This window comes from Tyto alba, unplaced genomic scaffold (genome assembly GCF_018691265.1).
Source record: "Tyto alba isolate M040663 unplaced genomic scaffold, T.alba_DEE_v4.0 Super-Scaffold_5, whole genome shotgun sequence".
Taxonomy (NCBI): domain Eukaryota; kingdom Metazoa; phylum Chordata; class Aves; order Strigiformes; family Tytonidae; genus Tyto; species Tyto alba.
Genome location: NW_024881326.1, coordinates 4,555,849 through 4,582,692, shown reverse-complemented (window position 1 = coordinate 4,582,692; position 26,844 = coordinate 4,555,849). Strand labels below are relative to the sequence as shown.

The 26,844-nt window shown below is 40.9% G+C and overlaps 2 protein-coding genes across 6 annotated transcripts in view; one reads left to right on the top strand and one right to left on the bottom strand.

Annotated features, from left to right (window-relative positions):
• Positions 1 to 6,799, bottom strand: part of COL4A6 (collagen type IV alpha 6 chain) — a 137,076-nt gene extending 130,277 nt beyond the window's left edge. The window contains exons 1-2 of one of the 2 annotated variants that reach the window (XM_032995950.2): positions 6,304 to 6,799; positions 6,164 to 6,221 (exon numbers count right to left, since the gene is read on the bottom strand). In XM_032995950.2, coding sequence (XP_032851841.1) covers positions 6,164 to 6,221; positions 6,304 to 6,317 — 72 coding nt within the window. In that variant the 5' untranslated portion in view covers positions 6,318 to 6,799. The remainder of the gene's footprint in view (positions 1 to 6,163; positions 6,222 to 6,303) is intronic. The other variant, XM_032995952.2, reaches the window with a different exon arrangement.
• Positions 6,800 to 6,928: 129 nt separating this feature from the next.
• Positions 6,929 to 26,844, top strand: part of COL4A5 (collagen type IV alpha 5 chain) — an 86,909-nt gene continuing 66,993 nt past the window's right edge. For 2 of the 4 annotated variants that reach the window (XM_042807083.1, XM_042807081.1), the window contains exon 1: positions 6,931 to 7,337. In XM_042807083.1, the coding sequence (XP_042663017.1) occupies positions 7,251 to 7,337 (87 nt within the window). In that variant the 5' untranslated portion in view covers positions 6,931 to 7,250. Of the gene's footprint in view, positions 7,338 to 26,844 lie in introns of all 4 variants that reach the window. The other 2 variants (XM_042807080.1, XM_042807082.1) reach the window with 2 other exon arrangements.

Genomic DNA, 26,844 nt, shown 5'->3' with positions numbered 1-26,844 from the left:
TGAACTTCATAATGTCAATGACTGATCTCCCATCCCACTGAGCTTCCTCCTCCAATAATACTTAGCATCGAAGTCATTATCAAGACTGCATTTCGCCGGTATCCTCTAACAAGCACCTTATCCCCCCCTTCAATCCCTCTCAAAACAGACTGACCTTGCCAGAACAATCCATTCCACAGGTAACAGCAGAAGTGCTTTCATTTTACTTTTGTCCAGAGTAACAAAGCAAGCAGTCCTTTACTTTGAGACTGGATTTTAAGAGTGCTTGAAAACTATCTATCAATCAAAGTTTCAGAAAATTCTTATTTTTTTTCTTGTCATCATTATAACAATTAAGCTGAGACACAGGCATTACCAAATTCCATTATTTTTTTGACTTAGTAATACAACTTTATACTGGTATCTAGGCAATAATTGAATTTTAAATCATTATCCATGGAGGGGCACACAAACCCACATAGGAAAGAAAAGAGGAGGTCAAGTACATCAAGAATTCTGGCAGCAAAGAATTTTTCATCTGTATCTACCATGATGTGACAATGATCTCAAAATACTACTACACCTCTCTAAATCATGAGATTACCTTCCCCCTCCCATAAAGACCTACATTTTATTATTTTGGGGTACCTAAAACATTGCCCCAAAATAATCGATAATCCTATATAAGTCACTGACAAAATGTTAAAACCGGCTAGCATCTTTGAAATACGTTACTGTTTCCTCAGCACTGTTTAATACAGAATCATCAGCTTTGCGGTGCTTTGTAGCTCTCCCAAGTCAATCCTGAAAGATGCTCAAAAACCAGGTGGGTCATATTTTCTGATACATAACCAAAACTATCTGACAAGAGACTAGTTGGATATCCAATCTTAATGCTACAGTCAGCACTCAGCAGCAAAAGTACTTGCAGAATTAATGCAGAGAATCTATATGAACAGGAAATAGCTTTTGGATCAATTATGCTCTTTTCAAAAAAAAAAAAAACCTGCAGCTTCCTATGGATCAAAAAATTTGTCTGATTAAACACCAAGAACTGGCAATACTCTAATAGCCCTGCCTGAACAGATGCTGTATCTCTTGGGGTATGGAGTAATAATACGGGCTTTTCTTACTGTGCAAGTCAGGGGTTACCAGCTCTCCTCCTGGAGCTGTTCGATGTCTACAAGCGGAGTATGATTATTGTACAAAAACTAAACAAGAAAGAAGCAGAGTTGAGACCTTGTGGAGTCACGGGTTTGCAAGCCAGAGCCATTTTACTATCACAACTTCTTGCAATCCATAGCATTCTCACAATATCTGTAAGCATCAGCATGTTACTGCAGTTACCTCGGGAGGAAGAGTTATAAGGAGTAAGATATCAGACCGCTACTCACATACAGAACGTCTCTAGTGTGAGGAGGGACAAAGGGTAGAGAAGTCCCACCATGAAACACCCTGCCTACTTTATGGTCATGACTTACTAATAGCTGTTTTTAAGTCAGGGGAACATGGTGGTTGGCAGTAGAGCTGGTTTGTCCAGAAAGGAAAATAAAATTCTTCTTCGGGTCACACAATGCCTCTCACACCTATGCAAAAGTTAGCCACAACTTTAAATGGATAATGATATTTAAAAAGCTCTTCAGAACACAATCACATGTATTACTTCATTTCATAGCTGCTGTGACCTAACACAATATCCGAGTGCCAAATAAAATGCTACATTTCATGCTCAATTATATTTAGCACCCAAAAAATATTCATGAAATAAGCAATTAATTGTTTAGATGGGAGGGAAAGGGATATTCAGCTTTAAATAAAAATTTTCCATAAAATTCAGCATGTCTTGGCAAGGGCTATGTAATTAGCACTGCTATGAACTGTCTGCTTCTTCTACTTTTTCAAAAGTAATTCTCATTATTTTGCTACAGAACCAGGGAATAATTCTCATTATTTTACTATAGACCTATCACTATTCAAACTTGACCTTTGCAAAATGACCATTCTCAATGCAGTATGTAAATCTTCACCAAACAAGTGTTCCTACACCCATGCAGTCTTACAGATGAGAAGCTGCCTCATCTGGTAAACAAATCCTGAGATTTACAAGACTAGGTTTGCATTTTACACGTTTTCTTGCATTCTATAGGCTCCATCTTTACACAAGTAGCTTTACTACAGATACTACTTCTTTCCCAATAAAGCTCACCCCGATGTAAAGATACAGCTGTAAAAGTCAAAAACTACAGGATTGTATACTTATAAATACTAATTAAAATGGCAAAGAAACAGAAGAAAGCTTTAAAAATAGCTCTCAATGGACAAGATCATGTTTGCAGAAACTGCATTGGAAAGAGGAATGATGAGAGCAGCAGCTCTGATTTTAAATATCCATAATTAACAGCTATTTTTTCCCCTCTGTCAGAGCTCTGGGACAAAATTTATTTTTGGCATAAGGCCACTGAAAACAATGAGCTTGGTTCAATTAAGTTGGTCCAGTACATATTAAATGAAAAGACATTATGAAACATTTGTCTCAGATATAAGAAAAAAAAAAATCACACAGAAAATCTGGGATATAGTAAGAGAGAGAGAAATAAGATCACTTGGGCTAGCTTGTCATAAACTAGCAGAACTTCAGTTACTCAAAATAGGGCAGACTGCCCAGAACTGGTTTTGGCACATAGGTTTTATTTGCCTTACTTGGATACTGTAGATGTTCTGCTGAACAAGACACTAAGCACTAGAAAAAGAGGGTATCTCTAATTAATCTGCACATTTATAAGCAAAAAAGAAAAAAAAAAAAACAAACAAAGCAAAACAGAACAAAAAAAAAAAAACCACCACAAAAAAACAGAAGACTTGGAAGAGTTGCAACAGTGCATGAAGTCCAGATTCATAAAAGTTAATTGAACTCTTATCTGAAAGCTCAGCTGTTCCCAGAGAACGTATCTGACAATAAGTCCTTACAGTAAGTCCTTCAGATATCATGTCAAGACGAACACATATTGCAGATGTGCCCAACTAGCTGAACAAGGGCAGAAAGGAAATAAATGATGAGTTATCATGTCACCTGTAGGTCAGGCAGGCTCTCAAGTGGGCACAGAATGACTGCTAGGACTACGATGCAGCTCAGGTGACTGCCTTGCAAAGCGATGACTATCTCAAATTTCATTGCAAGAGGCTGTCTCTAGACTTTGAGATCATTTTCATCTCATGCTCTACCTCACATTTATGAGAGGACACCCCAGAAATACCAGCAAAACTCTGATTATCCTTTTACAAGTCCCTCTTCTAAAAATTCTGTAGCCTGGAATAGCTTCAGAGGTGGACCGTGATTAGACAAAGCAAACACCTGCCTCTCTAGCAGTGTTCCAAAGTTTTGTCTTGTTCCCCCCAGCTCTGGACAAACTTCTGTCATCTGTCTTACAGTGTAATGACTGTCTTGAAGATAATGCCACATTGCTGTTTTATCCTTGCACAGCATCTCGTACTGACACTCCTAGTTTATTCTTGATGCAAACTACTGATAATAAAAGATTGAAAACATGAATGAAGCATATCTTCTGGAGTGACTTCAGCTCACAGCTGTTAGGGGAAACTCTTAGGTCACTCCCAGCAATTGGTCTACAACCAAGGTAACAATCTCTGCAAAGTAACCCCACCTGTAACAGCAAGTCATCCACATTTTCAACATTTGGCTCAAAAAATATGTAGATTGCATTACAAGACTCATTTCATACAGCCATTCAAAACAGATCATCATTTCTATCCAGGAAAAATAAGTACAGGCTGAGAAAGTAATTCAGATACACTTTAAAATCCTATTATTACAGAATGAGGGATGACTGCACCTTGTGAGACCTCTGAGTCAAAGCCATCTTTGATGCAACTTTATTCAAGATGCTGGTCTGACAGGCCAGGCACTGCCTCCTAGTCCTGTCCACAGGAACATTCCTGAAGAATGCTCAACATTCTGGTACAATATTTTAGGATGTTCTTTTGCAATAGATAAATTACTGAAATTAGATTATTTGAAAGGAAGAGAACAAAGTTATAAATCACATCATCTTCAGAAACAAGTGCTTTAATAGTGAACTGTCTCTGTGAATAGTCTTCTAGAACTTGTTATTCCTTATTAACCTGAAGTTTTAACATAATTTTAGTAACATTGTAGTTCCCTATGCTCATTTACTTCAAAATATATAGCAGAGGACTGTTAAGAAATGTTTCAGATATTCTGCATTTCCTAAAAAAGCTCTCCACACTGCAAAACCAATTTCAATCACTAGTATTTTCTCTTAGCAGCTTGCTTAGTGCTGGAAGGTGTCAGGGTGTGTTTTTAATTCAGTGATACCAGAAAGTCATTTACCCACTACTTTATCTGAAGTTGACAAAAATATAGTTGTGTATCTTTCCTGTTGAGCATGTTTGACAGCATTTTTCATCAGAATAATTAGGTGCATTAACTGCTTTGACATATAAAGCACTAAAACTAAGTATGGTAAGGACCCATTTCTAATTCTTTTGTATACTTCTAGACTGATCACAGAACAAATATTTTGCTTGTTTTCTAACCATGAAGAAAACTGGTGTGAAGACTTCGAAATGGCATGTAGATATTAATCTTACTCATTGTAACAGACTTGAATTAGCAAAGTCCCGTTATGGACAATGACACATGTCAAGGAACTAACAAAAATCTGACTGCTTAAGACATGTGCTTTCCAACAGGTATGAAGCAAAACTGGAGCAAACAAATATCTGCTATCAGTTACATCTGCACCAATCAGGAATAATTTCACTGAGATATTGCATGAATTTATAAAAATGACTGGAAAATGTGGCACATTTGTGTCAAAAAGCCTTGGAAATACTTGCCTTATAAAAGTCATTACCATATAGATTCCACTGCAGCAAGAACACTCGGAAGAACAGTTCTTGGTTTTGTTGAAGAAAATTGTCTAATCTTTTAATCTTTGAGAAGATTAGAGCTTGTAACTACCACCTGACCAGGATGATGAAATTCTACTAGTGCAATTGATTATAAGAAGTGCAAAGCAGAATCAAGCCTTTCATATTTATGAAAAGTATAAACCCCTCTGCTATTAAAGCCTTTTCAAAAGATTTCTTCTCAGTTGCAGAGGGAAGTTCTAAAACGTCAACATTTGAATCAAAAGAGTAGCAAAAGCAGTAGAAAAACATTGGCTGACAAATCAAGTACCCATGTTTTAACTATTTTTGTTAGAAGTCTGTTAGAAATTGAATTAAAATAAACATGCTTAAAGCTTATTATACTAGGTACTTCCATTGATTATTGCATATGCGCTATAAAATCCAGACCACAAAGATTGTTGTACAATCTTAGTTTACATCACAATATAACAAAGATTTTTTTGAACTGCTGACTGTACATCAGCAGGACACTTAAATTAGGCTACAGATTTTCCAAAGAACTCTTTCATTCACTACAGTTGAGTGGGCTAACAATTTCAGCATCCCAGTTGGAGAAAAATCTATTACACCACCAAAAAAAAAGAAAAACTATAAACATTTTAAAAGCCTGCAATTCCTTACTACCTGCTTAAACGTTAATTAGGAACAGCAAGAGAAAAATCTGCATTTATGTCATAAAATTGTCAGAGTGACAGATCAGAAAGTCATTGCTTCTGTATGCCAATTTAGAAGTTAAAGCATGTTTACTAATTCAGTCATGAACCCTGATACAACACTTAACAGCTTAATCCTTTAATTTCTCACAGCATTTTTACCTAGCTATGAGGTGTTCTGGGTTGGATCCTGTGCGAGCAAGGATCTAAAGGGTCAGCTTTTAACAGAAAGGTTTGAGAAGAGGCTAAAAAAGAATGAAAGGCGGTCAGCTGCGAAGAGAGATACTGATCATCCTTTCAGACACAGAAAGCTGCTACACTGAGTACAGATTGCCTTTTACCCCAGAGTACTTTGCAAAAACTAATCTAAGTCGAGCAAACGAAAGGCACAAAGGAACCTCGGAGCAGATGTGTACGGTAATTTTAAAAAGTAAATAAATAAAAAAATTAGCATATCTTTCTGAGGGGGGTGGGGAGGTGTCTGTTTTCTGGCCGAAGGATGCCCAAACCCCGACAGGTTTGACTCGGCGCGTCCCGCTCCAGAGAGGCTCAGGCGCGGCCGGGACCTGCACACTTACCCCAGTCGCCAGCTCCGCGCCCAGGCAGAGCAGCAGCAGCAGCAGCAGCAGCAGCGCCCTGCGGGGAGGCAAAGGGACAGAGTCAGCCCCGGGGCCGGTGGGCACCGCGGGGAGGGGACCCGCCGCGCCCCGGCACTCACCCTGCGCGCCCCATGCTCCGGGCAGCCCGGCGGGAAGGCGGAGAAGGGGCTCAGCTCGGTTACGCGCCACTGCGCCCGCCGGAGGAAGAGGAGGGCCCGCACTGGGGCCCCCCTGCGCGGCCGCCGCTCACCTCCGCGGTGCGGCCGCTTCGCCGGCTCCTTCCTCCCCCCCCTCCCCGCTACAACGCGGGACCGAAGGCGCCTCGCCCTGAGGGAGCAGCCGGGCCGGCGCTGCCCGTTCGGGGTGGGTCACCGGGAAGCGAAGCCCCAGCTCCCCTCAGGGTGCCCCGCCGCCGCCTTCCGCACCCGTGCCACAGCGTGCCCGGGCAGAGAGTTTGCGCGGTCTCCGCCGAGGCGTCGCACCTGAGCGGAGCCGGGCGGGGCGGGACGGGACGGAGCCGGGCGAGCCGCGGCGAGCGCCCCGCGCAGCCCCACACCCACGGCCCGACCCCTCCCGAGGTGCGACCCGGCACTGCCGGCAGCTCCCCCCCCGGGACCTCACACACCGAGGTGCTTCCGCTGGAGAAAATAGTCCGGGGTCTACAGCGGCTGCCCGCGCGCTGGAGGTGCGGGGCGGGGTAGAAGCGGACGCCCGCCCTTTGAGCCGACAAAACCCCGGCGCCTGGTGGGGAGGCGGAGGGAAAAGGTGGTGGCAGTGGGGAAATCGCAGCCCCCTCGGAGCGGGGTGGCAGCTTGTCCTGCCCCTCACACACACACACAGACGCGCGCGCGCTCCGCCACCCCGCCTGCCCGCCCACGGTGCGGATGAATACTGTGGGGCAAGTAGTCCCGGGAGGACTTGAGCCGGGAGAAGCGGGCGAGTGCGGCAGAGGGGCGGGCGCTGGCGTCGGGGTGGCCGGTGGGAGCCGCTCGTAGGGAGCCGCGCTGCCCTGCCGGGCTATGCCCGCGCCGCAGGGCCAGCCCCGGAGCTCCTGAGTGAGCTGAGGATGGAGCCGCGGTGGTGGAGCCTGGCTGCTGGCTGCCTGGTGCTGCTGCTGCTGGGGTGCTGGGGGCCCGAGGAGGCGGTGGCGGCGGTGAGTGTGGGGCGCCCTCCTTGTTCTCCTCAGGCGCTGCGGAGCCTCGGGAGAAGGGGAAGCTTTTCAGTCTCCTTCAAAAACGGGGTTGCTGAGGTGGGGGCTCCGCGGGCCGCGGCCCCTGACAGGAGCCGGGCGGGCGGGGGTCGGCGGCGTGAGGCCGCGCCGCGCACCGGAGGGTCTCCGGCCTCGCTGCCCTCAGGTGCCGGCGGTTGTTTGCCACGGACAAAGGCTCCTCGACGCTGCCGGCGTCTGACCGGCTCTCCCCGGCGGCCCGTCTGAGTGTGCCGGCGGTTCCGAGGAGGCAGAAGGGAGCGTGAGGGCGAGGTGAGGGGAGCCCGGGCGAGCTTTGTGTGTGTGTGCGCTCTGAACCCGCTGTTCCTCCGGGACAAAGGAGGACGGATCCCCCCCGCAAAGGATCTTCGTGAAGAGCTGTCTCAGCTCTTGCCAGTGAGTCTTCACCTGCATCTGTAAGTCATGCCTGGATGGGGCAGGGGATTGGAGGCTTGCGGGCGTGGTTTTGCTAGAGGACTGGCGCCTCAGGCTGTACCTTGCTTTACCTGAGGGTTGTATTTCTGCTTTCTTAGAACCCAAGTTGAGATGCTAGTGGAGATGGTAGATGAGTGCTGTGTTGCAGAAGGTGCACAGTAGGTGGCCTGGAGGAGAATTTTGTTTTCCCCCTTTGGGAGAGGGATGCTGTCCCGTGTTCCCTGGAGCGGCTGGGCCTTGAAACTGAGAGGAGGGAGAGGTGATCGCTAGCTTCCTGATTCAAGGTACTCTACTAAGACCTTCAGCTGTCAACAAGTGGTGAAATTAACTGAAAGGCTCATGCTTTAACGTGGGTTAATTTCAGATTTTCACATTCCTTTCTTCTGGCTGTTAACTTTTTTTTTCAGTTTACTTGGAAGTGAAAATGAATCCAGGTTTCTGTTTAGGACTACTCTGTAGTTGAAATATCATATGTTACGGTAATAGGTGTAGAATACCTTTCTGTTACTTCCCCCCCTCCAATTTTGTAGTTAGAGCTGACAAAATCTTATTTGTCTTGAACTCTCCTTTGAAGTGCATTCCTTTGCAATGAAACCTTGTGGGCCTTTCATCTGCCCTTCCAAAAAGCAAAGACCAGCCATAATCTACTCCCCTCCTTCTCAGCATGCCCAGGTGTGTACCGAAGTGTAAGTGATAATGGTGTGCCACCAGTGCTTACTGATTTGGAGAACTGCTTGTCTCTGCATTGTCTGTAATACTAGTTCTGCTGCTCTGTTAAGTGCCACCTCACCCCGGGCTACCCTCCATAATTTTCACCTCCAAAGGAGGAGCCAGTCAGTCCTATCTGTGGGACTTCACTGTTTTAACCGGTGGGGGGGGTTGAAGATGGGGAGTTTGTGTGTCTAAATGTAGCCCCTTGCTTCAGGAAAGCTCCCAAGCAGAGTTTGATATGTGTGGTTGGTGAGAATCTGTGGGGTCTGGGAAGAGGACTGTGCTGGGCTGATGCTGTAGACAGCTCTCTGCCTTGGGAGAACTGAAGAAAGAAGAAAAAGACAATGGTGGAGTTCCTAGTTCTTAACATTGCCTTGTACTGCAGCCTCTCTTTTAGGATGAGTGCCCCTGGGGATTTACTGCCCCACAGTGAGATAAGATTAAGACCCAAGGGCTAGTGGGGGTGGGGGAAAGAGACACCTCTGTTGCAGCCTACCTCAGTCCCACTGACATTTTGCCATAAGGGTCTAATGGTTTCTGAATTCTTTGGTGTTCTGATGTCCTTGAATGTCCCGTGATGATAACACTAAATGATGCCTGTCCTCATTAATAAGGATTTATTTTTCGCATTGTCAGAAAGGGTTGAAGTAATACTGTAGCAGTATGCTTGTTACACACTGTCTCTTCTCTGAATTCTGTTTTGGGACCTCCTATCACAATCCTACCCCCAACAGGATAAATCTGGTGGGATGAGGTTAAGTCATTCTGGTGTCCTTATTAAAGTAATATCTGAAATTGTTATTAAACCTTGTAATACACATTTCAAATACAAAAGTCTTGCATTCTTTGCTCCAGTTCATAGTGTATATGGCTATGTGATCAATTACAAGGTGACAATATTATTGAGATTCATCTGCTAATGTGGACATCATAGGGGAATCCCAGTGACTTAAAGCCAAAACTTCATACTCAAGTAAGAATGAATTTCTTTGTTCAGATGTTATTGTTGGGTTTCCATAGCCCGTTGTCTAAACTTGGTGAGTGCTGTGTGAATTATGTTCTTCACTCTTGTGCAGAGTCGTTGGTGTAGAATGAAGTGCGTAACTACTAATGAACAGTGTAAAAGCAGCTGAGAGTCTGAGAACAGTCTTACTTTAGAGTGGGAGAATGAAAAAGGTGGAAGATGGTGTCATCAGTACATGAAGAGATTTCAAGTTATACTTAAAGGTGCTTATTTGTTGTATGCTTTCATCAGTGGGTATGAGTGCTTAAAATGTATGTTAAGGAACAATATTATTGCTTAAGTGCCCTGGTGGTTTTAATACAAATCTACATACCTGTATTACAAGTCAGTGAGCTCTTCCTAGAAGCAGAATTTTTTTACTCTTAGCAGGCTTGCACTTGCAATCTGTTACAGTGAAGTGATTGCAAGTTGTGACTGGGAAATCTATTTAATTATAGAACATGGATGGACTAGATTTCTTGAATTGTGCTAATCTAAAACTCAGTTGAAGTTAGTGACTGTCTATTGGTGTATATTGAAAAGTTTCCCTGTTAGTTAAGGCCCAGGTTTTTGGAGTGTAGATAGACTTTGTCAGCCCAAAAGTTATCAAAGATGAAGGAATTCATGCAATGTATTTCTTTCTTTGTCTTCCATTATAACTCCAGTTTGAGTAAAAGTGTAGGGATGAAAACAGTTCTTCAAATATGGTAACGCAGGCTGGCAAGGTGGGTGTCATTTGTGTTTAAGGAAGTAATCTTATTCATGAAAGTTTTCTCCAGTTTAGTAGAGATTTTTTTTTTTTCCTTTCATAGGTTACCATGCATATAAATACACACCACCATGTCATTAATTGCAATGTACTTGATTAATGTGGTTAATTTGTGAATGATGGTTATCTCTGTTTCTCTTGTCCTAACTATTTTATCATGTTTGTGGTGGTTGTTCCCATTTCATAACTGGCTGTGGCGCTTTCTAGTTACGAAAGCTAGGTCTGTAAAAGCAGAAAGAAATGGATGTTGGCTTTTAGGATTCAAAAAGTATTTCATCCTGAAATTCCGTGGATGTGTCTTGATTAGTCATGCACAAGACTGTGTTTCATAACATCAAGGCTCAAGCCCTCCCGCTTGCAATGTGTCATTTGTCATGTGTTTTGCTCTTGACCTTTTGTGGCTCTTAGATAAAGATATATAGTAAAAGTTGTATCTCCGAGTGTGTTCTGGCACATATTAAAAAACAAACAAGTCAAAGGAATCCTGACTGAAACCTGATGTAAGAGTCATTTGGACCATGATAGGGTCTTTTGTGGCTATGCACACAAAATCGTTATGTATCATCTTCAGTTTTTCTACATGATGGAGATAGACTGATAGTTCAGTGGAAATTCCTAGCCTTTAATTTTCCTGGTCATGGATTAATCTACTCATGGAAAGCCATTACCTTTTAAAAGTAGACAGGGAAATTTTCCTAGGACAAAGTGTTACTTAAATTTACATTTGCTGTTAAATAAATTACATAGTGATCTTTTTCTACTATGAATAAGCAATAATGCTTACTGTAATGTAACTAGTTGCTGTTGGTCTTACTAGAACATGTGGAAACTTTTCTATATTACAAAAGAACTGAAATCATTAAGAATACCAACAAATCTAATATGCATATTTTCTATCTGGGGTACAGTGCAGTAAGGCATCTGTTCTGCACGTACAGTGAAGATGTATTGTGCAGTTTTACCTTTCATTCACTGAGATTAAAATGCTTCATTCTCTAATTGCATCAGTTGTGTAAACTCTCCACTGATATCACCACACAACAAGATATCTAGATAACACTCACTTATACGTTCTAGGAATAGGATTGCGCAAGTGTACTGAATGGAAAGCAACCTCTGCCAGTAATGGTAATACCAGACAAATTGCTATGAATGAAGATGCTTTTTGCTTATCTGTTTCATAAAGCTGTATGGACTCAGTAATGTTTAAAATCAGTGGGGTGCTTTTAAGTTCTTGTTATATGCAGTGTTTGGCTATCTAATGTTGACTGCAGACTTTCTGTGCTGTAAACCATCTCTTATCAAGAGTACCTAAAATAATACTTGCTCAAAAGATGTAGAGCTAGTACAGTTTTAAGGATCCTTTACTCTCCTGTGAAATGTTAACACCACCATTAAACCTTATTAAGTATCACTGGTACAGTGCAGCTTCTGAAAAAGTAAATGTGCTGAGCATCCCGGTTATGTAATTGCGAAGTGTGTGGTATATGGAGGAAAAGCTTCAATATAATGTGAAATTATCAAGAGAATAAGCATAGCTTAGCTGAAGAGGAAAATTACTTTGCAGTTGTCTCGAGTCTTTTTTTGCAGAGCTTAAGTCTTTCTTGGAGAACTTGTTGTGAGGAGGTGCAAGAAGCAAAACTGGGGTATGTGATCTTAACTGTAGGAGATATGGACATCGGGCAATTAAATAATAGCAGATGAAGCATTTTGGCTTAAACTTGTTCGTGCTTTGGTCTCCCTCTAAAAGGCATGATACTTGAACCGTAATGTATTAATTGACTTCTCTTAGGCTGCTTGGAAAAGACTTTGATATTGGTGACTCCCACTTACGAAACTTTGCATCTCTCTTGCTGTGATCTGAGTGTGAGACTGGACTCAATAACCTCCTGAGGCCACTTCCAGCCTGAATTATTCTACAAGTATAAAATTATGCCAGAATAGTCGTGCTTCTAGGTGTACTTCCCGTTAAGACAACTTACACATCCTGTAGTCAAAAATTAATCATAATTGTTAAATTGAGTTGGAAGATTCATATTTACTTAAACGCTTTTTTGAGTTGCAACTAGTCAAGAAGCTGTCTCTTAAGCTCTCAGCACAGCAGTGTTTAAAATTTTAATTTTGTCTTCTTTTGTAGAGGGTATTTTATGCAGTGTGTGTTTGTATGTGTATTATTCTGTTACAATGTAACAAAATAAAAATACATTGGAGTGGCAATATTGACAATAAGGTTTATTTCCACCTGAAGTATGTGGTTTAGGAGTCAGAAAGAGAGGAACTCTAAAGCTATGGATTTTGGCTGATTTGATGGCTATCACCTTCAAGGCTCTTAGTTATTGCTGCTTTGTTGTTGGATTTCTCTGTCTCCTCCTCCAATTTGGAGGGGAAGGAAAATAGTTTAGTCTCATCTGTATTTTGTTTCTTTTACCTAATCTCTACAGAGAATTCAAATGTCAGAGTTGAATTTCAATCTCGTCTCTCTACTGGCACTGTAAAAGGCATCTGTGTGCAACGCACTTAGCTATTTTACTTTTGGTTCTAGTTTATTATCTACAAAATTATCTGTTTTATTGAGGCATAAACCTGCGAAACTGTCCTGCTGTAGTTTAATATGACCCCACTATATGCTAGGTAAGCTTTGCTACTGCAGCTCTGCTGAAACCCTGGCTTTCCTTCCTCTTAACTTTCCCTGAGATAAGCAAAGTTCTATTCACTTCCCTGGCTGAAAACAGTCTAGTAAGTCTTTTTGCCATTGTCTGTATCTGTCAGGACTTTCTGCTGAAATATATTAAATGTGTTGGACGGTGTGTTTGTTCTAGGACTGACTGTAATTGTTATAAAAGTGAATCTTAGTTTCAAACCACACCATTAGAGAAAGACGTTTATGCTGTACTGCTTCCAAGGGAATTTGGATGCTTTTAGAAACCAGACTTATACAACCCTTAGTTGCAGCTGAGATGTATGTATGTGATAGACACCCCGTCTCTAGAAGGAATGGTGAGCATGGAGGAAGTCCTTGGCTTGTGTTTAAAATGCTTTGTTGGTATGAAACTGAGACTTTCATGTATTTCCATCTCCTTACTGTAATAGTTGCATCTCTCACCTCCCTGTGTTATATTTGGAGATGTAGTTATGATGGTAGGTAAGATCACAAAATTGACTCTGGTAGAAGAACTTGAAGGCTGACTGGTTCATTTGGGCCTCTTGCATGAGCTTGAGGTAAAACACTGGTGATTGCTTCACAGACTGACTTGAGAGCCATGGCAAGTGATCTGCAGGGCTATATTGGAATGGCTTCATTTAAGAGCCTGAGACTGTAGAACAGTTCATGAGAAAGGTAAAGCTTGACGGAGGCCCTTCGGCTTAAAGCATTTTAGGAACTACTGCTGTGACAGAAGTTATCTTTTTAGTACTTTCTATAGAAAGTTAAACCTACACAGATTTTCCTTTCTAGCTTATTTTTCAGTTAGACTAACTGCCTTTTTGTGTGGTTACTAGGCTAGAAAAAAAATACAAGAACCTTAATGTGCTAAACATAAAATATGGCTTTATTTGGCAATCATAGTGCTAAAGTGAAGCAACTTGCCAACACTTGTACTCAGAGAAAGGCTGTGAGCTTTGAGTATCAACACAGGGAGGGTGTTTTTGTCAGACTCCTGTTTCTACTTAGTCTTTTGGTCCATTAGAGGATTATCAGCATTGAGTGGAAGGGCAGAAGCCTGTAGATGGTTCAAAAATGTTGTATTTCACATTTTATAACTTGAGATACTCATGTGCCATCTGTAACTGGTAGTTGTATGGCTAGGAAGTCAAAGCCTTCTGTTCATCTTGTAGCACCTTCTCAAAACCAAATTAAGTTTCTTTATATATAAACATGTACACTGGTAATATGCATTGGTAGGTTGTATTTAATATAGTAAAGTGCAATTTGGATTCTTCTGTGAGCAGAAGGGAATAAGGTAACTGAGTCTCTCTTGAAACTCAAAACTTAAGAAAAATCCCTGACCACTTTATAACAATGATGGGGTTTGAATAATGTTTAGTCATTAGTAAGGTGTTTGAAATTATCAGTTGCCTGGGTTTCATTTCCAGCTTCCAGATCTGGGAAGGCCATCTCTTTCTACCCTGTTACTTTGCCTGTTTAAGACCCTCTGAAGCTCTTGTGAGAAGGATGCTGGGTTTTTTGCTTGCCTACAAAGCTATAGGCTGCCAGTCTTTCTTCCCCTGTTATCAACTCCTTCATGCTGTTCTTGTAATAGGAGTTTTCTACTTTTATGTCTTGATCCAGAAAGATGTCACTTCTGCTTCTTAATTTGTATACTAGTATAAACAGTGATGCAAAAATGATGCCTTGTAATCTAGGACTACTTAAAAGACCAGTGCCAGATGTGTTTTTTTTTTCATTCAACCATGGGCTTATGGATCCTATTTTAATAACTACTTGTTGCTACACAAGTTAACTTTATATTAAAAACTTTCTGGCTGTATTTCTCATCTCCATGTGTAGAAAAACGTTCTGAGTCCATTTACTTCACCTCTATGCTAAACACTGGGGGTTTTGGTAGTGAAACTCTTGTCCTTTCCCTATTTTTTTTAATCAAGGGAAATAGTGATGTTTTTTATATGTACTGGACTACTTGATTTTTCTCCAGTACTCTGATTATATGGTAAACTTTTGACATTTTTCAGAGTAGTTAGTTTTATTACTGCCTGTTCTGGTTCCTAGCCTCCAACTTCTGCATTCTGGGTGAAAATGTAATGAGCATTAGTTATTAATTACATAAAGCTGTCAAGCAACTGTTAATTCAGCACTTGAATTTGATGTCTTTCTTGGCCTCACCTTGTTAGCAATTAGGCTAATCTTCCTTCATTAAGGGAGAAATATATTGACAATTCATGAGGAAGAGACTATCTAGCATCAGTCTGTGTCTACTAAATACAGCATTGATTCTTCGGAAGCAAACCTTTCTCTTTATGCACTTAAATCCTGCAGGTGTCCGATAGAGAGGAAGAAAATGACCACTGTGGGCAATGAGCTGCACTCTTTCTACACCTTGAATTAAAGTAGCAATTATTAAAAACCACAGTTAAATGGCTTTACTTAAAGCAATGAAAACTAACATGACCTGCAGGCAAGGCTAGACAAGCCTTCAGCTCCCAGAAAATTTGATTTCCTGACAAGAAATGCCACTGCAAAATAATGTTTAGGTAAAGGAGCTTATGAACTCAGTTTAAAAACCTTTTAAAAATAATCCTTTTTATGGGGCAGTGATTTTTCTTGAGTCAACTTACTTTGAACCAACCCGTTGAACAGAAGCCCTTGTTTCTGAAAGGCAAAGTAACTTCTAGCTGTCATACAGACAATATGCATTGACTTAATCTGAGAAAACACTTAATCTGAATTAGTTCAAGAACACTTCTTTCATATATTGAACCTTAAAGGGCAAAGGTGTTCAGAAGGAAAAGGAGACTTCTTCCCTGGACTTAATGAGAGTTTATATTTGACTTCTTATGTCTCTCTTCATTCAGATACTGTGTAGTCAGACATGAGGACAAAACCTTGAGGTTTCTGCAAAACAAGTACTTTTAATTAAGTCATTAAGTATTTAAAACAACAAGGAGAAAATCTAGAGAGGATATGAAAAGTTGCAAGGCTTGAGTGGTTTTTGTTTTGATAGCTTAACTTCCAATATTCATTTGGCTCCTTCTTAATGGGAAAAGTAGTGCCATGAAAATCTCTAGAAGCCTGTACTCAGGGTCTGCCCAGGCAAACAGCAAAAACATTGATATGAAAGTTGGTGTTTTGTGGGTGGGTTTTTGTATTTTTGACTGAAGGAAAAGTGTGTATGTATTGTCATTTAGTTTCTGATCCAGAATGCTTATGTAAACTTCTTGGCAATGTAAGTGGTGACTCTCCTCCACACATGCGTGCACATGCACAAAAATCTTGGAAGTATCTTTTCAGTTCTGAAAGCTTTCAAACTCTTAAAGCAGTAGTAGTAACAAAGTGTTAAATTCTTACTTTAGATGTGGATGTTTTTTGTATCCTAAGTGAACCTAGAAAATTCCTTAACTTTAGGCTTGAATGAGAAAATGCTTGTTGACAGGTCTAGACATGCTCAGAAAATGTGTATTTTTAGAACATCAGCATACTGTACCTAAGAATGAGACTAATCAAACAGGTCTCTTTAAAGATCCTTAAATTGCTAATATGCTACAGAAGTAATTGTAGAGGAACAGCACAACTGGTCATGGCAGTGATGGAAATAGTATTTTTTTTTTTCTTCTTTTTAAACAGACAGACTGAGCAAATATCTTTAATGTGGATAAGATGATGGATCCCTGAATGTATGGTCCTAAACTTCACCGTAAGCTTTTCAATGACTTTGTCTTGATGGAAGAAAGGAGTATGTTGATAATTTTGGTAGAAGATTATTTAAAATAGTAAGGAAGCCCTTAAGCTTTGTAATGTTCAGGAGTGTACCAAATACACATACTTAAATTATCAAACACTGATCCTGAAATTAAAGAAATACCATATTATTACCAGTTGATAAAAGGATTCAGAGGACAGATAAAGAAGGTGGATGTTTAAAGTGAGAAGATGAATTTCTGAATGTTAATCATTACAGACTGATAATGAAGTTGGGGAAAAAGTATTTTTCAGTCATACAAGATTTTTCCTGCACTGGAAGAGCAGTTTTCATTGGTCGTCATAAATATGCTGCCTAAGAAGCTTCAGTTACTTAAAACATGGTCATGCTGTCTACTGGAAGAAGGAAACTCCTATCTAAATCAGTGCATGTATTCAAAATGCTTTAATCTTTGGACAAATTTCTCTAGCCTTTTGGCTTATTTCATATTTCATACTGTGATAACAGATACTGATCAAATGTTTGACATGCTTGATATCTGAATGTGAGCTATGTTTGTGCCTCAGTAGCTCTGTCGGTACTGATTCTGTATTCCATCCAGCTCTGCAGAGCCAGAGACTTAGTAACTTTTTATTGTCTTCTATGCTTGATGGGAGAGAGTAAGCAGAGAAAATTCTTGTCTGCATGGCAAGGTTTTGGTGGTGGGTGTCTGTGGGGGATGGCTTCTGTGAGAAGCTGCCAGGAGCTTCCCCCATGTCTGTCAGAGCCGATGCCAGCCGGCTTTGAGGTGGATCCACCTCTGGCCAAGGCTGAGCCCAGCAGTGTGATGGTGGTAATACCTCTGGGATAATGTATTTAAGAAAGGGGGCTGGGGGAAACTGCTGTGCAACTACAGCCGAGAGGAGTGAGGGTATGTGAGAGAAACAACTCTGCAGACACCAAAGGTCAGTGAGGGAGGAGGGGGAGCAGGTGCTCCAGGAGCCAGAGCAGAGATTCCCCTGCAGCCCCCGGTGAAGCCCCCGGTGAGGCAGGCTGTGCCCTGCACCCAGGGAGGTTAGCGGTGGAGCAGATGCCCACCTGCAGCCTGGGGGGACCCCACGCTGGAGCAGGTGGGTGCCTGAAGGAGGCTGGGACCCTGTGGGAAGCCCACGCAGGAGCAGGCTGCTGGCAGGACCTGTGGTGCTCTGAGAAGAGCCTGTGCTGGAGCAGGTCTGCTGGCAGGACTTGTGACCCTGTGGGTGACCCACACTGGAGCAGTCTGTTCCTGAAGGACTGTTTCCCATGGCTGGGACCCACTCTGAAGCAGGGGGAGAGTGCAAGGAGTCCGCCCCCTGAGGAAGAAAGAGTGGCAGAGACAATGTGAGATGAACTGGCAGCAACCCTTATTCCCCATCCCCCTGTGCCACTTGGGAGTAGGTAGGGAAATCACCAGTGAAGCTGAGCCTGGGAGGAAGGGAGGGGTGGAGGGAATGTGTTCTAAGATTTTATTTTATTCTCATTACCCTACTCTGACTTCTGTCAATAAATTAAATTTCCCTGATCCAAGCCTGGTTTACCTGTGATGGCAACTGGTGAGTGATCTCCCTGTCTTTATCTTGACCCACAAGCCTTTTGTTATGTTTTTTCTCCCTTGTCCAGCTGAGTAGGGGAGTGATAGAGTGGCTTGGTGGGCACCTGGTATCCAGCCAAAGTTAACCCACCAAAAACACATAGCTGGATTTAATGTTCTGAATACTTAAATGTAGATAACACAATTAAAGAGTGCTAAAATTCCAATGTTGTCATTTATTGTAGAATCATAGAAAAACTTCGACTGGAGGTATAATCCTTCTGCTCTGGAGGCTGTTAGGCAACCTCTTGCTCAAAGTAGAGCTGTCGTCAAAGTTCTCTATTTGTTCTTCTGATAATTGTAGACTGAAGGGACATTACAATAGTATCTTCTATTCCAAATCTTGCTTGCTGTAGGAATACAGTTAAAGCTTTGGGGAAATGCACTGTACCGAATGCTTGTAATTAACTTAATGATTACTGCAGGATACAGAGCGTATATAACAAACTTGCAGCAGGTTATTTTCTTGGCATATGTTCAGCTCCAAATAGAACTTGTGGGAGTTGTATACTCCCTAAAACAGGGTGCCTCAGGGAGTTCTTACCCTTAGAGCAAGTGACTTTCTGTTTTGGAATGTATACAAATGCCAGGGACTGTTTCTTACTCCTGCCATGCTTCAGACCAATCTGTTTCTCGAGTTTTAATAATACTTGAGGGCTATTTCCTATGAATGGCTCACCTCACTTTAATTATTGTGATAGGGTGTTGGAACTGTGTGTGCTCTCTCCTTGCCTACTCTCACTTTTTCAAACCGACAGTATTCTAGTGCAAAGTTGCAAGGAAGACAGCTTACTGATATCCTCAGACCTGGTCAGAGAATCACCTTAACAAGATACTATAGGTTAGATACTGTTAATTTGCTACTGATTAGCCTCCAGAGTGCATATAAATAAAATCAATTACTGGAGAAAGCAATAACTAAGTTTATATATGTCAAAGCAAGGAGAAACTTAATGCTACTGCTGAAGACTTCCTCCCTTCCCTTAAACAAATAGTATGCAACTATTTACATAGCATCCATTGAAAGTGACACTTGGCTCACAAGTTTTAAGTGGATGGTAGCCCTCTAACTTTTGGAAAAGTAATATTTGGGCTACACGTTTTAATGTGTGTCTTTACTAAAGCACTATCTGGTATATTTTTTTTAATGTACTCATCATATTCTACTGAAATGTTTTTATTACTGAACCTCTCAGGAGAAATACTCCATTGTGACTGTTTCTTAAAAAAAATATCCTTTTATGGTTGGGGGGCAATAGAGACAAAATATAGAAGAAATCCTTATAAAGGCTTAGACATCAGCTTCTGTTTGAAACAAAAGAAGTGTTTCCTTTCCCTCTGCACCCCTTTCTCTAGTACTGATCGGATTTATTTTGCCTTTCCTATTACTGATGTGATGCTAATACTTTAAAAACTTGTTGTTTTTTCAGTGCTTTTTGTAAAGATCTTATCTAGGGTCCTTTTAGCTTGTTCTTTGGCATGGGTTAATTTTTTTTTTTAATGTAGCAAGTCTCTGACAAGTATGACTTAATTCCCAGGGCATGCTTTCTGTCTAGAGATGATCAGTGCAAACCAAATGTGATGATTCTGAGGATAATGTAATGTGTAGCCTCCAGATGTAATTTCTCTAGTGTGAGGGAATTAAATCTATTTCTTCTAATCAAGTTTGAGCATCTAATTCCAAGATCTGTGTGTGCTGGATAGAATGATCTATTAACATTAGCCTGCAGCTGTCTCTTCCAGCATTTTAAAGGCAATAAAATATATTCAGGCCCCCATTTGCTTTGCCCCTGTGAAAGTCTGTGGGAAATTACCATTGTGATCCTTCATATTGCTATAAGGTCACTTTTTCATAGCAAGGTGCACCTTGCTATGAAGAACCTCACTTGAAGTGACAAGTGCTCTAAGGAGCCCGTGAGCTGTTGCTAGTACAGAGCCAGTGCGTTGGTAAAGTGAACTGGAGAGGCTAACACAGAGGGCTACTCTTTATCTGCTGAAGTTAAGCCTGTGAGCTGAACAGGCATCTGAGAGCTTCCACTGAATATCCGACTTTTGTCAGCTTTAGGGATTTCTGAACCCATGTGGATAAAAGAAAAGGTCCTCACAACTCATCAGGTCCTGATGCTCTATTCTTTTGGAAGTGCATCTGACTTACAGGATTAGGACAACTGCTTTGTCTTCATTGCTTTCTTGTTTAACTTGTACTTCTTCAGTGCCACTTACTACTTCAGCTTTGATTACCTGAGGCTGGAGTGTTGCTTTTTGTTAGTATCGAGCAATTCAGAGAAAGTGCTGCCCATAGTGCTGTCTTCGGGTATTAAAGTGTGCATGCAGAGTATGCCGATGCTACAGGCATAAACAAATAATAAACCAGCTTTAACGAGAACAACCTTGGAGCGATGATACTTGGTCCAAGAACTGAAGGAGAATGAAGTTGATAATCACCTCCACCACAAAAAATCCCCCAGACACCCACCAAGCCTTAAGTGTGTTAGGTCTTGTTCTGACAGTTGAGAGGGTGTGTAGTTGTTTAGATAACATCTCAATGCAGTATCACTGCACAGCCTCTCTTCTTTTTTAGCATGTATACTTGCTTAATCCTTGGTATTAATTTAGTGCTTTCAGTAGTTTCAAAATAGACCACGGCAGGGTTGGATTAATCTGAAATGCTATTCTATTTTGCCTCACCTTTCTCAGAGGAAGTAAACTTCTGTTCTTGTGTGGTCTGCTTCATGCACTTGACACATGAAGGTGCAGTTGTCAGTGACAAATGACTGACATCTGTTAACAAGACTCAGGAATTGAAGCTTCCCCTGTTACATGTTGAATGGATGAAGGTGAGGAACAGAACATCTTCTGAGGAATTAGTATTCTGGAGCCTGTATCTTTATTCCATTTCCTTAACCAGAAAAGTATTAAAAACAGACTGCCAGAATGACTGGTGTTATGACTGTATAATACTCGGCTTGCAGTGTATCTAAGGTTTACAAGCCTCATTGACAGTTAGGTCTAGGTTTGTGTTACATTTGGACATGGTTAGAGAAAGTGGCAACATCTAACACCTGTCACTTGGGAAAGGTCCTAAATGACTAGTAAATCTTAACCTGTAATGAGTACCATATGGCATTTCTTATTTGCAGCTGGAAGAAATCAAGAAGCCTCAAGAGGCAAGTGATTAGAGACTTGTGTGTAAAAGTCCAGTAAAACTGAGACTTCCTGAAAAGCAAAGTGGCTTATTGTATACTGCCACTGACTGAATGTCAGGTACTTACTGTGTTTGTCTCAATGCTAGCTTTAGTTGCAGAAATATGTAACTGGGCAGGCAAAGATGGAGGCATGCTTAAAACGAACCACTCTAACTTGCTATGTGCTTGCTTAAGGAGTTTGCTCGCAGTCTGTATAAAAACTGGAGGATGGCTTGCATTCAGAGTTCGGCATTTAAAACTGAAATGAGCAGTAGGGAAGTGTAGACTGCCTTCAGAGGTGGTATAAAACTTGTCCATCCCCAAAGCTTCTCCTTCCAAAACTGAAAAGCCAACCAGAGTTACTTAGTTCTCCGTTAATGCTGTCTATTTAGAGGTTTGTGCAGGTGCTGCACTGCCTGCTGATGAGGGAAGGGTGGTGGTTGGCATCTGGCAGTTCATGAACTTGGAGGTGAAGTGGGCTGAGAAGACCACCTGGTAGTTTACATTTTGTTTTTAGTGCTCTTTGCTTACACTGTTTATGAGGAGGTGTATTTGCCAAATCTAAACACAGATGCTTTTTAAGATGCTGCCTCTGGATGGCAGCATAAAAGTAGTACTTCACCTGAGTTGCTATTAAAGGAAATTTTTGCGAATTTATCCAGCATGATGTGAAGCTGTTTGGAAATTTGTGATAATTAGGACAGGAGTAAAATTACTTGGCTTCTCAGGTTTCTTCAATTTTAACTTTGAAATGCTTGTGAGAAGGGCAGTGCAGCTTGATATGATTGTTTTATTTTCTCTGTCTCACCCAGTAAAATATAATATGCTGAAGCCCATTCTTTGTCTCGTAAGACTGACAAAATCACAGTAAGAGTTTTCAGAAGCGATGAGAACTGCCCATATCCTTTTTCTTGCCTAGAGTTGAGTGCGGGACTGACAGCAGTCATTAAAGCAGAGTGGCAACAATCATTTTCAGAGATGGAAGATGTTGTAGAAAATGAGCTACTGTGAGTTGCAAGGGCTAATTCTGTTCCTTGTACTGCCTGCTTAATGTTTCCTCTCCTCTTAAAGCCAAGTATGGAAAAAGGGAACAAGGTCTGGGATTGCAGCGGACTGGATGCCCAGCTGGGCTCTTGCACTTTCTGTCTTCTTCTCTGGTTCATGAGTCGGATACAGAAAGATTCTGTCAGGGGGATAACTTCTGTGCCTATTTGCTGTTGCTTTCATCTTAGTTGTGATAAAAGGGAGGTGGGAACACAAACTTCTGGGAGGCTAAAACCTGTTTCTGTGTGAACTGCCTCCTGCTGATTTGTAACCTCTCTGGGGCTTGCTAGGGATGAGTCCTTCCCTTTTTTTTTCCCCGTTTCCAGAAACTCTGATCAGCAGTTCAGGCATTTGCATAGCCTGCCCTTCACTCCCCTTTTTTGCCAATTGAGTCTTTTATACAGCAGTAGCAGCTGCTGAGTTGCAGGTCCCTTGCCCTGCAAAAGTCCGTAGGTGAGTCCTTCTGTAGATCTTGTCTCTGAATCTTTCTTAGGAGCTTTCAGGAAAGGAGAGAAAAATTGTTCCCTGTGTTGCTTTCTGGTTTATAGGGAGAAATCCTTACAGGCAAATAGTTACAGGTTAGGGATGAATGAAAGTCAAACAAGCTTTTGGGTGTTAAATCAGTAAAGAGACTCTGAGTCTGAAAGTTGTTGTTGGTTATCCTATGTCAGCTGGTCTAAGGAAAGATCTAGTGCTGTAAATATTGCCTTTATTTTAACTAGAAGCTCCTGTGAAAGATAACCTTTACAGGAAACTGTTAAAAACCTATAGTGAGTTCAGTTTAAAGCAGTAAAATTCCATATCATTTTAGTACAAAGTACAGGCAGAAAAATTCAATCCTCTTTAGAAGAGAGCTCGCCTCTATTTCCTGTCATACTTGCTTAAAGTTTTGCATGTTCTGAAAGTAGTTATGCCAAGGTTCTCTGGTGTTTTTGTGTTTTGAAAAGGTAGCCCTTTAATTCTGACCAAATTACAGTAACTGTATTCAGAGAGAAAACTCATCAATCCATAAACTTCTGTATAATCAGAGCATTCAGTTTGGGCTGTGGTAACTAGATTTAGTGGGTCTCTTACAGTTATGTTTCACATTATTACTAGAATATAAGCTATTCGGGTGTCTACATAGCATATAACCTAGTGCTGCCCCTTAGAAGGAAAAAGAAATGTTTATCCATCAGGTATCTAAGAATTTGTTTTTAGCCTGCTCCTGTTGTGTTCTCATTCACAGTGACCAGAACTCTGGCTACTACAGCAAAGAGGTTTCTGCAAGCCAGAACAGATCTTGTATTGTGCAGACTTCAAAAAAAGATAGTGCCTCAAGGTGTAACGGGTTAAATTACATGTCAGAAGTTCCCTTGTTTAAAAAAAGTTGGTCAAGAACTTCTGTAAATGTGTTTTGACTCTTACATTTTAGACCATGAAGCTTCTTCTTTTAGTATCTTTAGGTAAATTGAGAGAAACAATTGCTTAAAAGGGTATGTAATAATATTTTAATTCAGACTCTGCTTTAGAAATGTTATTGCTCATAAATACAATACTTCAGTGAGAAAAGAATGGCCATTTGGTTTATGGAGTTGTGATGGCTTTGCTACCATAGTTGACTTCACACAGATATTTGAATAATAAACTGTCATCTGTGGACTTGCACTCTTGTAAGTCTAAAGAGCATGTATGTGAAATCATAATTAGAACTCACAATAGCAGCTTTAACTTTGCTTGTCAAATCCCCACAAAACCTTTTGTTTCTTGATTATATTCATGTCCAGGCAAGTGAAAGGAAATTCAACTTGCTTGAAGATAAATGGTGAAATCTTTGACCTGGATGAGTAGTAAATCCTTAGCTAGATAACTGTGCAGGTGTTTTGTTACACAGATCTTGGCAAGCTAATAAATGTGAGTATGTTCTTCAGGACCACCACCAAAATAATCTTTGCCTGCTTGGAACTGAAAGGCTGAATTTCTTGTCTGTAATAGAGGTATGAATAATTGAATTTGAGACTTTCGCATGTTTACAGCAGAAAGTAATGTAGTTTTCTTCCTAGGGCAAAGGCATTTGTAGCTGGTGCTTTTTTGTATGTTGAATTCACTGATTTTAATCAGAGTGATTTTTTTTAACAGCAGAGTCAGTCTTTATATTGACAGAATTATCCAATATTTATGCTCCTTTCTCTGAAGTTAAAACATTTTTATGTTCCAGACTGGCAAGCTGTCATATTTGAATGCAGAGGGTAATATTAGTAGCATTTAAGCAACTCATGTAGCAGCTAGAAATAACTGAGGTACAGGATTTGTCCACTGTGTATAAGGTTTATTCTAGTTGTCCAACAAGTAGTTGCAGTACCCACTGCGAAAATTCTCTTCTACCAACCTTAAATAATGATCGAGAGCAAATAATGAGATATGATTCAGGTTTGGAATCTGCAGTTTCCACAGTTTTGTGAATTACAAAACACTGTTAAATAGCTGCTCAGCTGTGAAGTTGTGTGTATTTGAGCTAATATTGTAGGAGTTCCAGGAAATAAGTTTATTTTACCAAATATGTGGTTTAGAGACAGATTTGGTGAATTGTGAAATCCTATTTAATTGTTTTCTGGACTAGAAGACTTCAAAACCATGGATTTTAGCCTAATTAACACTTCCATTGTATCAAACCTTTCTCCCCTCTCTCTTTGGCAATAAAAACCTGGTGGGGGTGATGCAAGCTGTGCAAGAACTTGAGGGGTTTGATGTACCTGTAGTTCTTTTGCACTGAGCTTTGTGGTTTTATATGACTACGTGAATGCAAGACTCAATGTTTCATTCATCTTCTTTTTCTTTGCTTTGCTCTCTAAAGAAATTAGTACTGTGTTAATTTTATTACCTGATTAGTTTGCTAACGAGAATAGCTGGTCATGTGATGCTGGTAGATACTGAAAGGAGAGACCTGAGGCACTTGATAATGAATCTAAAATTTACTTTTAGGAGCACGTGCACTTTGCATCAGCTTTTTAGAACACTTAGAAGGAAGGGGAAAAATAAAGCCTGAAATATTTAGTTGACTGTGTCTATCCTGAAGTTGAGATTATACCTCTGAATAACAGTAATCCATTGCCTGAGTAGCTGTACCATTAGGAGTGTTGCAGGTAGTAAAATCACTCATAAGCACATCAGCCTTGCATTTCTGTTAACTTGTATCTGTGAAAAAGTATACGGCATTGAATTGCAAGTTTCAGGTTTGAGAACTGTTAGAGGAGATGGACCGTGTGCTGTATGGAAATCCTGAAAGATGATTTGCTTTTGAATGGGCTTTATCAGTGGTTCTTCCTTTGACTATTCCTGTGAATGGGAGTCTTAGTAAAACCAAACTGTCCAAAGGTTTGATTGTACATATTCAAATAAATTCTAGTGAAGTCATTAGAAAAAAGTATGGGAATATACAAATCAGGACACAAAGAGCAATTGCTGCATGGTGTGACTTGTGTGCATATTAACATTTTTCTAGCCTTTGCTCCTTGATCTCTGTTCCTTCCTCACAACCTGTGGAGTATTGTTCCACAGTTCAGTTATGCTCCTGTGATCAGAGTGTGTTGCAGAGTTTTAAGTTGCTTTAAAATTCTGGCCAACTTCTAAGCAGAATTTCAGTGATTTTTCTGCATCTTTTCCCTGCTGGAGGGAACTTTTCTCACCTGAGGTAGCTTAAAATGTTGTGGTGTCAAGTAACTGTCTGGTTCCCTTGAGGACAACATTTGTTTATGAAGCTGGTGTGTGCATGTTAATCCCAACAGATGTTGCATGTTGAAGCTTGGTAGCCATTTAAACCATTACAGGAGTCTTAATACATTACAGGCCATGCCAACATTTAGAATCAGTGGCTGTACACAAACAGATTTTGATTGTTACTTGACCTCATGCTGCTACCAGAACTGAGCTGTCAAGAAAAGCATGTAGTCTGTCAGTACAAATGGCATTGCTCGGTAGGTTTTGTAATGTTGCAATCTTCCTCTAGAAATTAGAGGGGTTGTCAAACAGGTAGTTCTGGATTCATGATAAAATAATACATAAAGAGGATGTTGAAGAAAAGAAATTTCCGTCTGTAAATGTTCAGACTGTTTATTTCTTTCTTTTATCCAACTGTTTGATATCTGGATTGAGAATTCATCTGTGAGCAACTTGAGTCATGTCAGAACTCTTCTGATAGTTTTCAAAGGCACCTTATTGATTCACCTACTGTGCTTCTGTAAGAAGTTGCACCTATTTCACTTGTCTAATCTGTAAATCTCCAGCTGTGTAAATGACTGGCTTCCCTCCCCATCCCTGTAATCTCTCCTGTGGAAGGAGTATTAA